This window comes from Panthera onca, chromosome A2, assembly GCF_046562875.1.
Source record: "Panthera onca isolate mPanOnc1 chromosome A2, mPanOnc1 haplotype 2, whole genome shotgun sequence".
NCBI lineage: Eukaryota > Metazoa > Chordata > Mammalia > Carnivora > Felidae > Panthera > Panthera onca.
Window position 1 is genome coordinate 4,932,324 of NC_138340.1, and position 20,469 is coordinate 4,952,792.

General features: G+C 49.6%; 1 protein-coding gene and 1 long non-coding RNA gene across 2 annotated transcripts in view; one reads left to right on the forward strand and one right to left on the reverse strand.

Annotated features, from left to right (window-relative positions):
* The first annotated feature begins 9,496 nt into the window (after window positions 1-9,496).
* The window catches only part of LOC145713220 (uncharacterized), a 53,195-nt gene continuing 42,222 nt past the window's right edge, over window positions 9,497-20,469 (forward strand). Inside the window, exon 1 of the long non-coding RNA XR_014136220.1 lies at window positions 9,497-9,678. This is a non-coding gene — a long non-coding RNA (uncharacterized LOC145713220). The remainder of the gene's footprint in view (window positions 9,679-20,469) is intronic.
* The window catches only part of LOC132675338 (complement C3-like), a 45,403-nt gene continuing 34,999 nt past the window's right edge, over window positions 10,066-20,469 (reverse strand). Inside the window, exons 28-41 of the mRNA XM_078443495.2 lie at window positions 18,977-19,133; window positions 17,145-17,317; window positions 15,803-15,961; window positions 15,600-15,659; window positions 15,393-15,483; window positions 15,224-15,275; window positions 13,833-13,920; window positions 13,675-13,752; window positions 11,708-11,813; window positions 11,420-11,509; window positions 11,213-11,296; window positions 10,572-10,655; window positions 10,345-10,480; window positions 10,066-10,248 (exon numbers count right to left, since the gene is read on the reverse strand). Coding sequence (XP_078299621.1) covers window positions 10,107-10,248; window positions 10,345-10,480; window positions 10,572-10,655; window positions 11,213-11,296; window positions 11,420-11,509; window positions 11,708-11,813; window positions 13,675-13,752; window positions 13,833-13,920; window positions 15,224-15,275; window positions 15,393-15,483; window positions 15,600-15,659; window positions 15,803-15,961; window positions 17,145-17,317; window positions 18,977-19,133 — 1,500 coding nt within the window. The 3' untranslated portion in view covers window positions 10,066-10,106. The remainder of the gene's footprint in view (window positions 10,249-10,344; window positions 10,481-10,571; window positions 10,656-11,212; window positions 11,297-11,419; window positions 11,510-11,707; window positions 11,814-13,674; window positions 13,753-13,832; window positions 13,921-15,223; window positions 15,276-15,392; window positions 15,484-15,599; window positions 15,660-15,802; window positions 15,962-17,144; window positions 17,318-18,976; window positions 19,134-20,469) is intronic.

The following is a 20,469-nucleotide window of genomic DNA, read 5'->3' on the forward strand; positions in this document are numbered from 1 at the left end:
CTGGGATGATTCTGATCCACAAACCATAAAGAAAAAGCGACTCATTTTCTTTTGCACCAAGGCCTGGCCCCAATAGGAATTGGAGGAGGAAACCTGACCGCCAGAGGGAAATACCAATTATAATGCTATCCTACAGTTTGACTTGTTTTGTAAACGTGAGGGGAAACGGGGAGAAATCCCCTGTATTCACTGTTTTGGGGCCTTAAGAGAAAATCGAGATATGTGTAAGGTTGATCCTGGCCTATTGGCAACCCTTTCCAAGTGTTGACAATGATGAAGGGAGGGAACTAAGAGCCCCTTGCTGTACCCAAAGCAGATCTAGAGAAGGAGGAAGGGGTCTTTAACCTCAACAGCCTCCTCCTTGGGTCCTGGATCTAGATATCCAGACTTAAAAACGTGCACTTCTGCTCCCTGCTGCCCACCTTATCCAGACCCTCCCCGTAATGCAGCAGGCGTGTTTCCCCTACAAGAAGCTAGAGTGCTGGAAAGAGAAACGCAGGGAGGAACCACCATGATAAGACTTCAAGTACCCTTTTCATTGCAAGATTTAAGACAGGTAAAAGAATTAGGTAAATTTAAGACAGGTCAAAGCATAGGTAAATTATCTGGATCATCAGAAAATCTAGAGGCTTTTCAGAATTTTAGGTATGTTTTTGATACAATGCTTTTGTTGAATCAGACTCTTAATGAGACAGAAGCCTGGTGTTCTGGCAGTGACTGAAATAGGGGAATGAACAACTCCTTAATTATCATGGGACTGGAGGTCCTATAAGGATCTCCCAGTTCCCTACTGGGATTTGGGCAGTTCCGCCCCAAGATCCTAGTTGGGACTATGATAATCCCATTGGGGAATGGTGTCGCTGCCACTTTCAAGCTTGTGTTTTGGAGAAATGAAAGAGGTATAAGGTTAAGCCCTTAAATTATGCTAAATTAGTCACTATTTGACAGACACAGGATGAGAGCCTGGTGGCCTTCCTGGAAAGGTTAAGGTTAAATACACGGCTATCTCCCCAGATACTCCCTGAAGCTAAGGCGATTCTAAAGGACAAGCTTGTCACTCAATTGGCCCCAGATATTCAAAGGAAGCTGCAAAGATTGGCTGTCAGCCTGGAGGGACCCTGGAGGAGCTCTTATGAGCTGCCAGTTGTGTATATTATGACTGAGATCAAGAGGAAAGTAGGGAACAGGAAAGGAGTCTTTAAAAAAAAAATCTAAGGCCTTAGTCACAGCCTTACAATGTCATAACAGACTTCTGCAGGTCCTGGCACCAAGTGCCATTTATGCAGCTGTTCAGGGCACAGAAGATGAGAATGTCCTCAGAGGGGACAACAGAAGTCAAAACCCCATAAGCCATGCCCCTTGTGTGGAGATAGTCACTGGAAAGTCTGAATGCTCTTGGGGACCTCAAAGACTAGTGTCCCTGAAAGGAATGGATGGGACCTGTGGCTCTTCATGTTGTCTCCCCTGAACCAACTGAAAATTGGAAACCCAGAGCCTCAGGTAACTGGAAACAGAAGGAAAATGAGTTGAGTTCCTTCTTGACACTGGAGCCACCTTTTCTGCCCTCTTCCCACTCCCGGCCAACCATCCAAATGCAGCGTGACAATTACAGGCGTCTCCAGAAAACTTAGGATGAAATTTTTCTCTGAGCCAATGGGGTGCATATGGGGAGATTTTTTTTTTTCACGTTCTTTTCTGATGATGACAGAGAGCCCCACTCCTTTGCGAGAAGGAGACATTATGACTGAATTAGGTATTATAGTACTACGAGCTCCAGGACAGATTAACAATGACCTAAATTTATAGTAATCTGGATATCCAAGATCAGTTTTTCCTTGAGGTAAAATTAAAAACACCTCATGGAGTTGTTCCTAAGGAAACTGGATGGCCAAAGGAAGATTTGAGGATTGAGAACCACAAACTAGTTCAAATGCTTAATTCTTCTAACTGACAATAACACAAGATCGAAATAAATTTGGAAGAAGGAGGAAAAACTATAAATTTTAAAAAAATGAGTAGACACGTCAGGGATTTTGGATGGCTACAATGCCTCTTTACTTCCCATGGTGTGACCTCCTTCCTAGGAAGCATTGCATTTGGAATGTGAATGCCTGTTGGTCTAATATTCTTTCTATAGGTCATTTGTAGAAGCTGCCGCATATGCCAGAAAAATAAGACATCCAAGAAAATTTTGCTAGCCCAGATGTTCCAAATACCCTCCCATTGTTTCAGACCTCTGGATCAACCTCTGAACTGCCCTGACTGCCATACCCTGTCATCGCCCCCTTTCAGCAGGAAGCAGTTAAGATCAGTCATTATCCCAATTCCTAATGGCAGGAGTCACGTGTTCAAAGAGAGGAGTGTGATAGGAAAAGACAGGATTCAGTAGGCAGAGAGGGAAAGGTTAGGACCTGAGCTCCCTGGGTGGAAAAAAAATCCCACACGTAGTTTGGAACAATGCTGGGAGTGTCTGACCACAGCAAACCTACCCTAGGGTGGAAGGTTCCTCTTAAGAGACAAATGTCTGTGTCTTAGGCCAAAAATAACCTATTATTATTGAAAGATAAATCTGACTGTGAAGATGAGGGCCAACATTTGCTGAATATGTTTGCGAGACCTCAAAAATTAAGGACATATAAATGAAAATGGAATCAGCTTAGAAGAGGAGGGATTGTGAGAAGTAAGGGAGTTGATTCATGTTCAGAAATACTAATTAAAGCTGTGCTATCTAACAACAAGTTTGCAACCTATTAGAAATATGTACGCACCTCTCCCCCTCCCCAGTGGAGTCCCAAACCATTAAACACTTCACTTCCTGGATCTTCCCCTCCGTTTTGCGGGCTTATTTTCACAGTCTTTGCAAAGAGCATGTGCCAAAGAACAAAGGAGAGGACTGGAAGTTTCTGTGTCACCGCAGGAAATGTACGTTTGTTCCAACAGACTACTTTTTGCCTTACGTGGACATAGGTGACTTCTGGGTAAGGCTGTAATCTCTGCGGTATTCAGCCAATGAGGAATCAGGGGAGGGACCAGCACGCTGGGAGATAAATTGTCTGCTGCACACCTGCTCTTGCAAGAACGTTGGTTAAAACCTTGCCTCACTGTGCTCTGGGTCTCTGTGTGCCTCCTTTGATTGGCTCAGTGGGCTTAGTTCTCACACTGACTGCAGTGATTTCCCTGCTGCGCCCCCCACCCTCACCCTTCAGAGTCAGTGTCAGGCCTGGGAACAGCAGGGACTGCCCCTCCCCTCCTGGCCCCCCACTTCCAGGATGGGGTCCTTGCTACACTGCTTTCTGAGATTTTCCCTCCAGGACCCACGGCCAGGGCACCTCCCCCACCATGCAGCCCAGGCCTCCCCTTCTCCCCCTACTCATTACTCATTAACTGGAAGGAAAACTTGGCCCTGTTGGGTCTGATTTGCCCCATGGCTCCTTCCCCCACTCCCCTGCACCCCTGACTCAAGCTCAGGAGAGGCCTGAGCATCAGGGACTCCCACCCTGGAGGATGCAGGGGCAGACTGGACATTCACAGCCGTGAATGTCCCTCTGAGCATTGGGTGACAAGCCAGTGGCATGGGGCAGGCAGAGGCTCAGCCTGGTGCCCTGCACGTGGTGAGGCCTCACTGCACATGGACTGTATGTTTATTGTTTCCAACACCTACTCCTCCTCCTCCTTACCTTGTTTTGGTGACTGTCCCACCAGGCCTCCAAGCCAAGGTCCCCCATTTTCTACCTCTCCTGTGCACTCACCATCCCTGTTGTCTGTTGTCTGAACCCCTTTGGTCTGTGGTCTCCCTGCTGCAGAATCACTTCTTCCAGCCCATGTACACACACAATATTGTATTTCATTCCCTGTGAGGTAGGTACTTGTATTATCACACCCATTTTACAGATGAGGAAACTGAGGTTCAGAGAAGTGAATTGACTTGCACTGGGCTACACTTAATGTGTCTCCTGTCCTGCACACAGGTGCACAGAGACATGCACAGTGACACAGGAGACCCACCTGCCACAAGCCCTGAGCTCCTACTCACCACTAGGGGTGTGACCATCTCCCCCAGCAGCCAGCAGCAGCAGCAGGAGATCCAGGCCCAGCTGGCATGCACTGCAGGGCTGTCTTCACCTCTGGCTGTGCCCCAGCCTCGTGAATGGGATGTCTGTCCATCCTCCATGAACACAGAGGACCGCAAACCATCTCCTCCAGGCCTGAGCAGACAGGTCCCGAGACACTTCAGGGCTGGGTTGCACGCTTGGGTCCCTGAGGGCAGGGAGGAAATCACAATTGCCCAATAGTCCTGGGCTTCACATGCTGCAGACAGGCACCCATGGGTCCCGGGTTTCGCCCCTCTCCTTTCCCCACTGGCCCTCCTCTTCTTCCTGTCCTCTCACCCCCAGGCTGGCTCTATCTCAATCTCAGTCATACAGACTCTCACACCTTCCAGGGGCATCTAAAGATGTGACTCAGGTAGGGATGGAGGGGGGAGGCCACAGCTTTTCCCTGTGGCTGCTTCATTCACTCGTGACCAAATATTTATAGAGCATCTCCTGTGTGCCAGGCATTGTTCAAAGTTTGAGGGCACAACATGAAAAAGAGAGACAAAAGTCCCTGGTCTTAAGGAGCTCCCATTGTTGGGGTGAGAGACAATGAGCCTAGTAAAGAAGAAAATACTATAGAGTGTTTGAGATGGTGGTTAGGGAAGTGCAAACTACGAGAGTGCTTTTTGTGTGAGTGTGTCCAGGTGTGTATATTGGGTCCAGTGCATGTGTGCATGTGTATGCTGTGTGTATGTGTGCATGGAGATGTGTGCAGGTGCAAGCATGCATGTTGGTGCATCTATGCACACATGTGGGTGTGTAGGTATGTGCACGTAGATGAATGGGTATGAGTGTGCATGCACGTGGGTGTCTGCAGGTGTGTACATGTAGGTGCGTGTGCGTGTGAGGTGTGCATGAGTGTGCACGTGCACGGGTGTGTGCAGGAGCAGACACACATACGCCTGCATGTGTGGATGTGTGTACACGTGCATGAGTGTGCCTGTGAGTGTGTGTGTGTGCATGCTGTGTGCATGTGTGCATGGAGATGAGGCAGGTGCAGGCATGCATGTTGGTGCATCTATGCACACATGTGGGTGTGTAGGTGTGTGCATGTAGATGAATGGGTATGAGTGTGCATGCATGTGGGTGTCTGCAGGTGTGTGCATGTAGGTGCATGTGCGTGTGAGGTGTGCATGAGTGTGCATGTGCACGTGTATGTGCATGTAGGTGCGTGTGCATGTGGATGTGCATGAGTGTGCATGCAAGCAGGGGTGTGCATGTAGGTGCGTGTGCATGTGTGGTGTGCATGAGTGTGCACATGCATAAGTGTGTGCATGTGTGGTGTGCATGAGTGTGCATGCACGTGTGTGTGCATGTAGGTGCATGTGCGTGTGTGGTGTGCATGAGTGTATGTGCATGCAAGTGTGTGCAGGAGCAGACACACATACGCCCGCATGTGTGGATGTGTGTACACGTGCATGAGTGTGCCTGTGAGTGTGTGTGTGCATGCTGTGTGCATGTGTGCATGGAGATGAGGCAGGTGCAGGCATGCATGTTGGTGCATCTATGCACACATGTGGGTGTGTAGGTGTGTGCACGTAGATGAATGGGTATGAGTGTGCATGCATGTGGGTGTCTGCAGGTGTGTGCATGTAGGTGCGTGTGCGTGTGAGGTGTGCATGAGTGTGCACGTGCACGGGTGTGTGCAGGAGCAGACACACATACGCCCGCATGTGTGGATGTGTGTACACGTGCATGAGTGTGCCCGTGAGTGTGTGTGTGCATGCGTGCATGCATGGATGCAAGTTTAAATTGGAACTCACAGACAGGTGGTGTAACCACCAGCCGCTAGGTTAACTAGGCTAAATCCAAGGCCTGGAAGTCGTCCCGGGGGCACCTCCAATGGGCCTGAGTAGCCCTCTTTCTCTTCTCCCCCACATCCCACCTTTTCGCAAGCCCTGGCCATTCAGTCCCAATGTCTGATCTGAACCCAGCCGCCTGTTTCCAGACCCACTGCTACTACCTTTGCTAAGTGCTGTGGGCTGAGTGTCTGTGCCCCTCCCCCGTTCATTTGGTGATGTCCTGATCACCTACCTGATGGCCTCTGTAGGTGGGGCCCTGGGGAGGCGGTGAGGTCAGGAGGGTGGAGTCTTCCTGAATGGGATGAGTGCCCCTGACGGGAGGCCCTCTCCCTCCCTCTCTGTCTCTGCCATTTAAGACGTTTGAGGACCCAGTGAGAGGGCCACTGTCTACAAGCCAGGAACAGAGCCCTCACCAGAGCCCGACCAAGCTGGCACCTGTGTCTCAGACTTCCAGCCTCCGGAACCCTGAGAAATGCACGTCTGCCGTTTGAGGCGCCCGGTGTAGGGCATCTTGTTACAGCCGCCAGACTGCACTAACACACTAGGGCATCCGTCATTTCTGGCCTGACTCTTGCAGTGGTTTCCAGCTGGACGTTCTCTCTGCCTCTTGCCACCTCATAATTCATTCTCTGCCCTCTACAAGTGTGGACTTGTGTATTTGTTTCCTTTAATTTATATGGTTTAATTTAATTTACTATTTTCTTTTATTTTAGAGGTGAAATTCACATAACGTAAAAGCAACCATTTTAAAGTGAGCAGTTCAGCGGTATTTAGGGCATTTCCACAGTCGGACAACTCTGTCTGGTCCCCAGACGTTTTCAGCGCCTCGAAAGGTAAGCCCGTACCCATAAAGCAGTCCCCACCCCCCAGGCCTCCCAGCCCTTGGCAACCACTAGTCAGCTTTCCTGCTCTATGGAGTTACCTGTCCTGAATAGGTCAGGTATTTCATAAAAGTGGAAATACACAACCTGTGGTCTTTTGTGTCTGGCTTCCTTCACTGAGTATAATGTTTTCAGGTCTCAGCCAGGTCCTTCCTTGTTAGGGCTGAGGAATGTTCTAGTGTATGGACACATCCCAGTTTGCTTGCCCATTCACACGCTGAGGGATGCTTCAGTCGTTTCCACCTTTGGGCTACTGGGCAAAGTGCTGCTATGAGCATGCTCGCATGTATATTTGTCTGGGTACCAGCTTCCAAGTCTTTGGGAATATAGCTAGGATTGGAATTGCTACCATCAGCTTTCCAAACACATAAGTCAGCCTTCATGTCTTCCCTGCTTAAAATATTGCGGTGGCTTCCCACGGAGGCCTCAGGGGCTAGCACATTATGCCTCGTGGCCCAAATCCAGCCATCCCCCTCTGTGTGTACGGGAGTGGCTCACTTTAGTGAGCTGCAGATACCCACCAGGGTCTTCCCTCTCTGCCTGTTCCCCACTCTGATCCCAGTGCCCATCTCCCTGACTCACAGCCAACATCTCACCACGTCCACGCCCTGTGCTGGTCATACTGGCTGCCACCTACGTGTTGGAGAATCCTGTGTTGGTAACTACAGGGCACTGAGTGAATGAATCTCATCCTGGGGGTTGGTGGCTCAGCGAGTTGCCTTGCCTTTGACAAGCTCATCCAGAAGAGAAAGTAGACCTTGGGATGGAAAGGTTGGCTGGGATCTGGGTATCACTGGATCAGAGAGAAACGGACCTAGGGGTCACCTCCTACTGCTTCCACCTTTCTGGATCTCCAAACTGCTCTCCCTTGGGTGAACCCCTTATCATGGAGAGAACAGCTCTGGCTGCTGGGCATAGAGGATGCCCCCCACCCAGGATGGCCCATCCCATGTGAAGACGGCATGGCGGGACCCAAGTTTCCTCTCTTGTTTTACAAGTACCTTCATGATCTCCTCGATTTTATCTTAGCCCTCAAACCTTAAGATATTTACTATCTGGCCCTTTATAGAAAAAGCTTGGTCTTCCCCTGATCTTAGAGTAGACACAAAGTGATCTTCACTCTCTTGAAGTCCATACCCTGTGCTCACTTGGCCTCAGGCATCTTGAGGACTTTGTACATACTGTTTCCTTCATCTGGAATGTTCTTTTCCAGATCCTCCATGGCTGGCTCCTCTTTGTCATCTCTGTCTTGGCTCAAGAATTCTCTCATCACAGGAGATATCCCTGTCTTCCCTGACCATCTGCATTAGTCAGGGCTCTCCAGAGAAAGAACCAGTAATATCTCTATCTGTCCATCCATCCATCCACCCATCCATCCATCCATTCATCCATTTATCCATCCATCCATCCATCCATCCATCCATCCATAAATCCACCCATCCATCCATCCATTCATCTGTCCATCCGTCCATTTATCCATCCATCCATCCAACCACCAATTTTGCAATCCACCCACCCATCCATCCATCCATTCATCCATCCATCCATTTGTCTGATCATCCATGCATCCATCCATCTACCTGCCCAACCATAAATCCATCCATCTATTCATCCTTCCATCCATCCATCCATCCATCCATCTATTCATCCATTTATATATTCATTCATCCCTTCACCAACCAACCGTACATCCATTCGTCTATTGCCTAATATCTATCATCTATCTATCTCTATCTCTATCATTTAACTATTTATATGTATTATCTATGTATGTATGTATGTATGTATGCATGTATCTATCTATCTATCAATGATCTGTGTGCACACGCGCATACACACGCACACGCGCATACACACACACACACACACATTTATTTTGAGGAATTGGCTCATGTGACTATCAGGTTCAGCAAGTCCAATATTGATGGGACACATCAACTCCACGCTATCTTTAGAATGTGAGTTTCAAAGATCATGTCTGTGTTGTCACAGTCTGGAACCACAGGTGCTCAAACAAAAAAATATCAATGTATTAAAAACAAAAGGAAGGAAATTAATCCCAGGGCAGAAGAAAGGGAGGAATTGGCATGAAAAACATGACAAGAAGGACATAAAGGCGGGTGGGCAGGCGTCTGGTCAGAGGTCACCTAGTGAGGCTGGGACACCTAGTGAGTGGTGAGAATTTTTGAGTCTCCCATTGACAGAGGTGCCTGACATGCTGGAAAGAGCAGGGGTGCTGTGAATGTATTTCCCCTATATTCAGGGAATGGGGAGGTGGGGATCACAGGACCTGGGGTCTTAGGGGAAATGGGCTGAGAAGGGGTGACTGCCAGGCTCAGGGATTTTCCCATGATGATCTCATCTAGAGTCAGGAACTGGATCCCACCCTCTATAGACCAAGACTTACTAGTGGTGTTATTAATCAGAAGAGGCATCCAGGGGTCCAGTTCCGATCAGCAGACAGTGAAACCATTTGCCTGTGGCTGCTGCCCCCCATGCAGCTCAGGTGATGCTGCGACCACAATACCCCCTGAACGCCCCCCCCCCTTCAGCCCTTGAATGCTGACTCATGCCTTCCCCTCCCTGGCTCACTGATCGACAGTAGAAACTCGCCTGTTCTGCCTTGTATCATCACCTCCTGGGCAAAGTCACGTGGAATGCACACAAAGTAGTGAATGGGGTTGTAAGCGAGCTGCAGATGAGGGGCAAGTGGGGAGAAGGTGAGAACAGGTGGGGAGAAAGGTGAGGAGGCGGAGGGTCCAGGTGTGGAGGCAGGTGAGGAGACAGGATCCAGGTGGGAATGAAGGTGAGGAGGTGGAGGACGAGGTGGGAAGAAGGTGAGGAGGGGGAAGATCCAGGTGGGAGGAAGGTGAGGAGGCAGAGGATCCAGGTGGGAAAAAGGTGAGGAGGCAGAGGACTGTGGAGCCCTCATGCATAATGATGCTCGTGAGGGCTGGGGTACAGCAGGTGACGATACTGGTACCCACACAGTGGATGAGAGAAGGATGTAGGTGAAGATACTGGTGAGGACCCAGGGGAGGAGGCAGAGGACACACAGGTCACGATGCAGGTGGAAAGAAAGCAAGTAGGTGAGCACTTGGCGCAAATGCAGGCTCACTTCAGACTACGTGCGGGTGCAGTGCAGGTGCACGTGGGCGCGGGCTCCCCGGGGGAGGAAGCAAATGTTCAGGTGATCCACAGGGAGGAAGGAGTTGCAGGGGAGGAAGCAGGGGATCACAGCTGCCTCTTCCTCCCTCTCCAAGACCTTCTGACTTTGGGAGACCCATGAACTCTCAGGGAAGCTTTATTGTGGGGACTGTGGGCAAGGATCAGTTGGGACAGCCAAAGACAACCATGTTCTCAGCGAAGCTGGCCAGGTCTTGACACAGCTTCTCATTCTCCTCATCCTGGCATTCATCAGACTCTGGCCACAGCTCCACCCAGGTGTCCTTCCTGATGATGTAGCTGATGCTGCGGGGAGGACGGCAGGTCAGGATCAGGGCAGGGAAAGCATGGGAAGGGGCGACCCACTGTGGGGGGTGGGGCATGCACAGGGCTGACACTCACTTGGGTTTCTCTCCCCACAGGTCGGCGGACATGCCCCACATGAGGTAGTGTTTCCCCTCCTGCAGCTTCAGGGCTTCTCTGCACTTGATGTGGCTGATGAACCTGCGCTCCTGTCCAACCTGCACCTCATCAGAGCCTGGAAGGGACGGACAGGGACGCTGAGTGGGGGAGGGCAGGGAACCAGCAAGAAGGAAGTGGAAAGACAGAACACAGACTGCAGGGCTGACCTGATTTGATGATCTGCTGGATGACCATTATGTAATCATCAAAGTCTTCTGACAGCTCCTTCTTGATAAGCCTGGTCTTGTACACTGATGGGGGAGGAGGGGAAGGACGGTGGGGTCACAGGCAAGGGGGGCTGCGGGGACCCTCAGCTGCAGGAGCACCTGGGCATATGGCGTCCCCAAGCAGATCCATGCAGGGTCACAGCCACACGTGCAACAGTCCCTGCCCCCCAGTAACACACCTGCCACATGTGTTCCCACAACCACCACGTCACACAGCCACACACGGCCATGTGCACAATTACAGTCACCACGGTGGAGTCCTATGCATAGCCTCCCATCCACTATCCCCCACAAGCACTGTCTCTTATCTCCATGGCTTGGCAAGACTACAATGTCACACACACAACGGGAAGACGACCATATCCGCTCTCACACTGGCTGCACACCCAGCCGACTCATTAGCATGGCTCCCCATGCACTCATGGCCCCTCATAACACATTTACACCCACACACACATGGGCTGCAACCACAGCCTGACGTATAGCCATATGCAGCCAGGGGCACTCACAGCCAGTCACACACACAGCTATGGCCACACAGTGTCGCTCACCCAGGCACCCACATGCACGTGCCCACTCACCGTAGTCTACTCCTGGTTCACAGGCCTTGTCCAGACGGTCGTCCAGGGTGATCTTTTCATCCATCGGGTGCATGAAGCAGTTCTCTGTGTGGTGGATGAGCGGGGGACATGGTTACATCACACGTGTTGTCCAGGGCCCCCCACCCCTGGGTCCGTGTGGATGTCCATGGGTGTGGGGCCAACACTTCCTGGCAATTTTGTGTCCACCCTCACCACATCGGCACACATCTGTGTGACAGTGCTTGCTCAGCAACCCGTCTTCTTTGTCTGGGTGGTAGAACTGGATGCAATTCTCATCTGTGGGCAGAGTAGCAGGGAGGTGTCAGAGGGCTAGGGCCTCCGGCCCAGAGACCCAGGGGCTTGGAGTCCCAGCTCCAGTCCTTCAGACCTGGAGAGGCCAGGTCCCCAACCCTGGGACCTCAGGCCCCCGCCTCGCACGGATCCCTTGGACCCTCAGGCCGCCCAGGCCCCCCAGACCCTAGGTGGGCTGCTCACCCAGGTTGTAATAGGAATACACCTTGACCGACCCGGGCTGGATAAGCCCCATGTTGAAGTACTGGTGCAATTTTAAGGTCAGACAGTCCTCCTGGTCATGTGAGATCTGGGGGGAAAGAGGAGGCTGGTCAGTGGGGCGACAGGTCGTGTGAGATCTGGGGGGAAGGAGGAGGCTGGTCAGTGGCGCGACAGGTCGTGTGAGATCTGGGGGGAAGGAGGAGGCTGGTCAGTGGGGCGACAGGTCGTGTGAGATCTGGGGGGAAGGAGGAGGCTGGTCAGTGGGGCGACAGGTCATGTGAGATCTGGGGGGAAGGAGGAGGCTGGTCAGTGGGGCAACACAGAACGGAGCCCAGCATAGGGTCCTGGTGGTTGAGACAGTGGTGGAGAAAGTGAGGGAGCAGGAGTCTCCACCAAAAGACTGATGAGCACTTCAACACAGCCATTTTCAACTTCGCCAAGGCTTGAAGCTACAGTATCCCTGTCAGCTTCCTTTCCTAGTTCAGTGTGGCCATGTGATTGAGTTCTGGCCACCGGACTGCTGTCTCTGCCCATAAAAACATCCAAGGTTAATGGTACTGAATGCTATATTTAAAAGTAGTTGTTGGGGTGGCACCAGGAGGGCATAGTGGGTTAAATATCCGACTCTTTATCTCAGGTCAGGTCATGATCTCATGGGTTTGTGACTTTGAGCCCCACATTGGGCTCTGCTCTGACAGCACAGAACCTTCTTGGGATTCTGTCTTTACTTCTCTTTGCCCCTTCCCTGCTTGTGTTCTCTCTCTGTCTCTCTCAAAATAAATAAATATTAGAAAATTGAAAAGAAAAACTTATTGAGAGGCTAGATCTTAAAAGTTCTCATCACACACACACACACACACACACACATGCATTAAAACTATGTGAAGTAATAAATGTGTTAAGTAAACTTATGGTGGTGATCATTTCCCAATATACACATACATCAAATCATTACTATACACCTTAAACTTACACAATGTTGTATGTCAGTGACCTCTCATTCAAGCTGAAAAAATAAAGACACAGAGAGAGACAGAAACAGAAATAGATATGCATAGGTACGTATATGTGACAGGTGTATTTGGAGGAACAGGCTAACAGTTAGTGAATTTGCATAGAGAGTATATGGAACTGTGTTTTACTGCTCTGCAATTTCCCTGTAAGGTTGGAATCCTATAAAAATTTAAGTGCACAAAAACTCCAGTACAAGAAAACATCAACCACTAGCTCATGCACAATCCTCTTTTCTTCCAGGGAGGAGGGGTCCAGCAGAGGACTCTAAGATCCTAGGGATTGCAGAGCCCCAAGAAGGAATGTGAGTGGATCCCTGACTTACTGTGTGGAGCAGAAAACCCTTTCCTTAGCCTCCCAGCTGGACTTTACCTGAGTGGGAGGCACAAGACTCTTGTGTTGGGACCCTCATATTCTTGAGAGGCTTATTACAGCAGCTAGTGTTACTTATGCTGACTAATATGGGGTGAGGGGACTTTGGGACTTTTGGAAGTTAGCAGGGGGCATGTGAGGATAGGGAAACGGAAAGATGTAAGTAGGGGAGAAGAGGAAGCTCAAGTCAATATTAGAGAGAAAGGCAGTGACAGAAAGTCAGATGGCGAGCAAACATGGAGAGAGAAAACCCAGGGGGTGCGGAGCAAGGGGAATGCTTTTCAGCACTGAGCACTTTATTTTTTAAACCCAAGTGGCTCCTTTCAAAAGTTGTTGAGGACTACGATGAGAAGTTGGAGGAAGCAAGTGTAAAATGAGGTTGGAAGGAGACTGGTCAGAAGGTAAGCTGCTTAGAAAAGATGAGATGACCTGGGTTGTCCACCTTCTTTTTATGCCCCTTCCCTCCACCACCCAGCAGCACAGACCCCTCACTTCCTAGACTGGGCCTGGTGTGGCCCAGAAGGAGGCCTGCCTGGTAGAGGTCAGATCCCCATTGGAAGCCTTACCTTGTCCAGGTAGATGGTGACGGTGTTCTTATTGTTCATGTCACACAAAGAGACGTATCTTCCAATGACGTTGCTCAACTGGGGAAAGGTAAGATTTGTGAAATCCTCCTCAAACCCCTGCCCACTCATGCCAGCCCCCAAGCCCAAGCCCTTCACACCTGGTGGAGATCACCAGTGTCAGGAGAAAAGCCAGTCATCATGGATATATCCAGGATCGACATGGTAGCATCCTGCTCTCCCAGGTACCTGTATAGGGCAGGGAGAGGGCACTTGGGTCCCAGGGTAGGGTCAGCCCTGGGGCACAGTGTCTGTACAAGGGGGTCTGGTCAGAGACTGGGGTTACTGGTTCCCACACAGCAGCACAGAAGGATATTAGATTGTGGGAAACATTCCCCAAATGGAATGAAGGAAAGGCAGTGTCATGGTCAAGGTGACTAAAAGCTCAGGCTCTGGAGCCCCTGTGCACGGGTTCAAATCCCAGCTCCATATGACATTTGATGAGTCGCTTGACCTCTCCATGCCTCAATTCGTCCAGAAAATGCAGACGAGAAAATGTTACCATGGTCTAGCTCAATAACGCCAGGCCCCCAGCACCAGGGTACAGTAGTCAATTGCATAAAGTACGAGTACAAATCTTGTCTCTGGATCTTGGGTCCACCAATCATTGTGCAAATCACAGACACGCATCACGGTCAGTGACCAATCACGTCATTCCTTTCAAAGTCTGTCCGTGATGGGTCACTGAGCAGTTCATGCACAGATAGCAAGGCCTGTGGTTGTGGTACTTCCTTATCTCCCAGGGATAAGCCGCATGACGTTTCACAAAACTGGTCAACTGGCAGAGGGATCTGCCAGCCAAGATGAAAGGCAGCAGAGAAATGAAGACACTGGAGGTAAAATTTGAAAGCACAGAAATGGAGTTAGAGAAGGAACAGCAGACTGTGCGAATGTCACCCTTGCTGCCATTGGAGGGACCGACCGGCTGTCTTGTGACATCGGCCGCTCAAAAGATTAGATGTTGGAAGCTGACCTAACTTAGAAGGGAGCGTGACAATTCACTATGTCATAGGAAAGATGCCTGCTCAATCCCTATCCCAAGTGACACAACAGAAGGAAGACCCACAGCACTTTTGGTAAGTGTTTTACAAAGGAGAACAAGAATTGCTTGTTATCTCCATGTTCTAATGTTGTAGTTTACAGCATGCTAAACAAATTCTCATGTTACTGTAATTTCCATTTCTCTGTACCTTCCTAACTGGCATTTTGAGAGTTCTGAAGCTGTGATAAACGCTTTAAAGGTCATGCAACAATGGCAAATTCCCCCACTGATTTGTTGACACTGCTTGAATAATTTCAGGTTATGGGGCCATCACTCGTGTTGGACTGCCAATGCAAAGTGAGGACTGCCTGGGGTACCCACCTCCTGGCAGGTACTTCAGACAATACCAGATGCACAATACGCTCTTAGAAAGGATTAGGTCATGGAAAGGAGAAGTCTTGCTATAGACAGAGGAATGGCCAAGATGACCCCCAGTGCCCCATCACTTACCTGGTACAGATGTCAAGGATCATGGTGTCCAGGGCTTCCTGAGGCCTCTTGACTAGAAACACAGACAGAAGAATGGGAGGGGGGTGTCCCTGGGTCCCAACTCAGGAAGGAGGCAGACATTAGAATGAGGGCGGGGGAAGGGTAACAGGTAGGGTCTTAACTCTTTTACCATCTTCAGGAGCTCGTCGTATATCAACCCTGAGGTCAAACTTCTTGCAGGTGTGGTTGCTTTTGAGCTTGGCATGGTACGTTGTCACCACCTGGTGAGATCACAGGGCAATGCAGTGTCAGCCCACTTGAGTTGAGAAGAGCGTCCCTCGGGGCCACAGGGGCTGAGAGAAGGCGGGCCAAGCTTGTGTGTGTTCCTGTTCCTTACCGACAAGGTGCCTTGTCCCTTCCCTTTAGCTGTTACTACGAAATCCTCATTTTTCTTGGTCTGCAGGGAGCAGGGAGAGAAGAGAGAGGATTTGGGAACCAAGCCTTCCCCTGGTTGCTACAGTCATATGCCCTATTTCTTGCCTGTGGCAAACACTGGTTGTTGTGGAGGGGAACAGCAAGTGTTTGGCTAGGCAGTTGTACCTCTGCTGACCGCTGGAGGCTAGCAGATTCCCAAAAGATTCTGTACTTGATGACAGAGCTGTGGCTGGGCAGTTCGATGGACACATCCAGATTCAGATCCTTGTGGTCAGGGACATACTTCTGGAATTGGGCCAAGGCTTGGAACACCATGTAGGTGGCCTAGAACCCATGAGAAAGAAAGAGGGTGAGCCAGGAGACTGAGAAGGTGGTTAGAACCCACCGGGGAAGAAAGCGACTCAGATCAGAGGGAGGGGGCTACTGGGACTATAGCTTAGGACCCCCTGCCCCAGAGAAGGTGAGGATAAGATTAGGGGTTGTTAGACACTGAGGACATGTTCTTGATTCTCCAAGGGACAGTGGCTTAGACAAGAGCTTGGACACACTGAGAACAGGTCTAGAATCCACCAGAAATTGTAGGTATAAGACTGAAATTGAAACTGAGAGTGTGCCCAGGTCCATCCAGAGGAGAGTCTAAGACAAGGGTTTGGAGTCACTGAGAATGTATATAGAATCTGTTTGTGTCAGAAGAATGAAGTTGGAGCCTGGGAACACTGAACATATGGTCTAGAATCCAAAAGGGATACTGAGAATGTGACTGATAGCTCTCCAGAAAGAAAGGGGTTCAAACTGGAGCCGGAAGCCCATGTCCTAGAACCCACCTTCCAGATGGAGAGATTGGATGATGTCCTAGAATAGCCAAGAACATGGGCTAGAATCCAGAGTAAGACGAATTAACACTGGGAGCCAGGTACAACTGAGATCCTTGTCTAGAAGCCACAGGAAGATATGGGCTAACACTGGGAGCATCCTGGATCTGACAACATGATCTTGAACACATAGGAAGATATGAGCTAACACTTGGAGCCAGTTGGACCTGAGAACCTGGTCTAGAACCCATGAGCTAATACTGGGAGCCTGGTAGACTGGAGAAGCTGGTCTACAACCCACAGGAAGATATGCACTAACACTGAGAGCCTGGTAGGACTGAGAAACTGGTCTAAAACACACAGGAATATATGAGCTAACACTTGGAGCCTTGTCGAACTGAGAACATAGTCTAGAACACACAGGAAGTTAGGAGGTAACACTGGGAGCCTGGTGGAACTGAGAACATGGTCAGGATATGAGGAGCCTCAGATCACAGCTTGGGCATTCAGAGTGTAGTCTAGAATATGCCAGTGGGATCACAACGAAAAAGCCCTGATCTCTCAAATCCATTCCAGCCACTATGGTTGCGGGACAGAAGGACGGCCCCTCTTGGTCTTAACATCTTCTCTGAGGGGCCAGTGGGAAGCCAGAGGAAGTAGGCATTCAGGTACATGGGGGATATGAGGTCACTTGCCTGGGTGGAGCCATATCTGTGGAGAATACCTCCGTATTCTCTCTGCTCTTTGAGCCAGTTTGCGACGGGAAGCACAGAGTCAAATTCTTTGAGCACCAGCAGGGCCAAGAGGGCATAGGATGTGGCCTCCACACTGTAGAGCTTCTTGCCAGGCTCCTCCCACTGTGTCTTGTCTGCAGAGAAACCCCCCAGTCCCCCATGCTCACTGTGCTGTCCAGTCTTGGGATGGCTCAAAGAAAACTCAGAAAAAGACTCACAATAGACTCCTTGGTGTTCAGGTGTCCTGACTGACATCCAAGGCCCTCAATCTGCTGGCTCCTGCCTCACTCTCTTCTTTCATTAACCTTCACTCTTCCATTTCAATTCTCAACTGCAGCCCCACTGATCTACAGGAGATTCCCTAAACTTTCCATGGTCATTCTTACTTCCTGGGCCTTCTCACATTCTGTACCCTCTATGTATTCCCGGTTAATCCCATCCTGCACAATTCAGCTTCAATGGTACCCCCAAGAGTTTGTGAGGCCCTCCCTCTGTCTCTTAAAACATCATGTGCTGTCCTGTCCTAACACTGTGATGCTCTATAGCAATCTATTTACTCATTTGTTTCCTCAACTGGAGTGTGAACCATGTTGGCAAGGGTTGTGCTGTATTCACTGCGATGTCCCAAGTGCCCACAAAAGCACTTGTGGCAGAGATCATCATTAAAAAGCATTCCCTCCTCAGGGACACCTGGGTGGCTCAGTCGGTGGAGCTTCCAACTTTGGTTCAGGTCATGATCTCACGGTTCAGGAGTTCAAGCCCCAAATCAGGATGTCTGCTGTCAGCACAGAGCCAGCTTTGCAGTCTCTGTCTCCCACTGTCTCTGCCTCTCCCCTGCTCATGCCCTCTCTTTCAAAATAAATGAACATTAAAAAAAAAAATACACTGCTCCCTCCTCCTGGGCACACAGTTGCAATGCATCTCCCATATGTCTTTGCAGGCAGGTGCAGCCACATGACTGAACTCTGGATGATGGCATGGACACTGGCAATGTTAGGGGCCCCTTCCATGCCTGGTCTACCTCCCTTGAATGATCCACCTGACCATTTCCCTTTCTGCTTAGATGGAGTGGATCCCAAGCACCCCGTGGTGGCAAAGTCATGAAAAGATAGAGGCCCAGATCTCCACATGACTGTCTGGAAGAGAGCTGTCCACCAACAACAAGCTTCCATTGTGCTAAACCACCTCAGTATATGTCCTGACATATGTTACATCAGTGAGTGCAAACCTGATGCAGTATATTACCTGAGCCAATGATTAAGTGCTCACTGTGTGCTGGGCACTGTGCTAAATTCCCTATGGCATTATCTTATCTAATCCTAATTACCCTTGAGATAATGACGACAACAACATCGGAATAGAGCTCTCACTGTATGCTAGACCTTCTACCTACATTACTCCTTCAATCTTGTCAACCACCTATGATGTAAGTATCTCCTTCAGATGAGGTCCAGGGAGGGTCAGTGACTTTTACAAAGTCGCACAGTGAGAATGTGGCAGAGGGGGATTTGAATTTGGGTCTGTTCTGATGTCAGAGCCCACGTCCTTGTTCCTGTGTCATAGCAAGTGCTCAAAACATAGCTGTTGAATGAATGATGCTACCTTCTTGTGTAGCTTACAGTGAGGATTCTGACACCTCAGAGCCATTCACCAAGCAGGGCTTAGCACCATCCACTCCAGCTCAACCTGAAGCTGCCCATCGTAGCATAGCTTAGAGCCACATGCCAGCTCAAGATGACCACCCCCAAACCCTGGCCATGCATGCCTCTGTTCTTCACCAGGCTGCCACTCACCTTTGGCTGTGCTCAGAAATTTTTTGAGGAGGTCTTTCTCCAGTCTTCCCAATTGGGCCAAGGCATAGCCTGCAATGGCCACAGAATATGGTCTCCGCAGGTTCCTGTAGTGGGCTTCAAGATAATCTCCTGCTTTATACATGCTGCGCTCCAGGCTCTGTAAGAAACAGGATTGGGTTCTCTGGTAAGGTGCATACTGCTGCCACAAAGAGCTGGTAAGGATCACACAAATGTCAATTTCTGGGTGCGAAGATGGTTTCTGTCCCTGGTACATATTTGTTTAGGATGTTTTTTTTTTCTTTTTTTGGGGGGGGCAGATTTCCAGACATTTTAGTATGCATGAACTGTCTTGTTTCTGAGTAACTCTGATGTGCCTGGGACAGTTTATATATCCAGTGGTGTTTTGGTAACAGTTAAGCACCAGCTCTCCGGAGTGTGTATGGGGGCCAGGGGTCTGTTTTATCGCCTGCCAATTACTGTGGTGTAAATGCTCCCACTGTGGGCAATTTCAAGCTACCAACGTAATGGCCCTCAACATAAAGGGGAGAATATGTGTCGCAGATAGACACTCATGACCTAGTATGACCCAGCTTCAGCACCCCACTGGGAAACCTCTTCTCTAATCATCAGCTTCACAGCTAACACTTACTATATGGCAGTCACACAGGCCATCGCTGAACTTCAGGATGCTATGGGGTTGGCATTATTTTCATCATCATCTCTACTGCACGAATGACAAGATTGAGACCCAGAGAGATGATGGAAGGAGGAAGACATGATGTGCAGCGTTCGCCAACTTTCTTGGTGTAAATATTACCGTGGCCAATTTCAAACTATGTGGAGTCAGTGAATGCAGAGTTGGGGGGAGGGGGGCAGTAGCACAGAATTAGATAGCATTTCCACCTTATAGGTACATAACCTCGAGATGGATAGATTTGTCATAGATAATGAGGGAAAGTAATGAAACAATCAGGAAGTGATGAGTTTTAGTGTTTCTTACCTTTGCTTTTAATGCTTAGCGTTTAGTCTAAAGTCAGTTTACATAATTTGCTTGAAAAGAATGATTGCGTTTAACAACTAGCTTGTGAAAGTCCTGGAAGTTTAACGGTTGGCTTTCACAGACTGATCCCAGCACACTTTTTTTTTTAATGTTTATTGGTATTTGAGAGAGAGAGAGAGAGAGGACAGCAGCAGATAGACAGAGACAGAATAGAAGCAGGCTCCAGGCTCCAAGGTGCAAGATGTCAGCGCAAAGCCCAATACCAGGCTGGAACTCCCTAACAGGGAGATCATGACCAGAGCTGACATCAGAGGCTCAACCGACCAAGCCACCCAGGCACCCTAGTTCCAGCACACTCCTGATCTGCACCCCAGCAATCTGCTTCTATAGCCTATGCTATGCTCAGTTATACTGTTGTGGTAGGGCCCCTCCCTAAGGAAAAACAAAAGAAAACAAAAACAAAACCTCAGGCAACCTGGCTATAAGAGTCCTT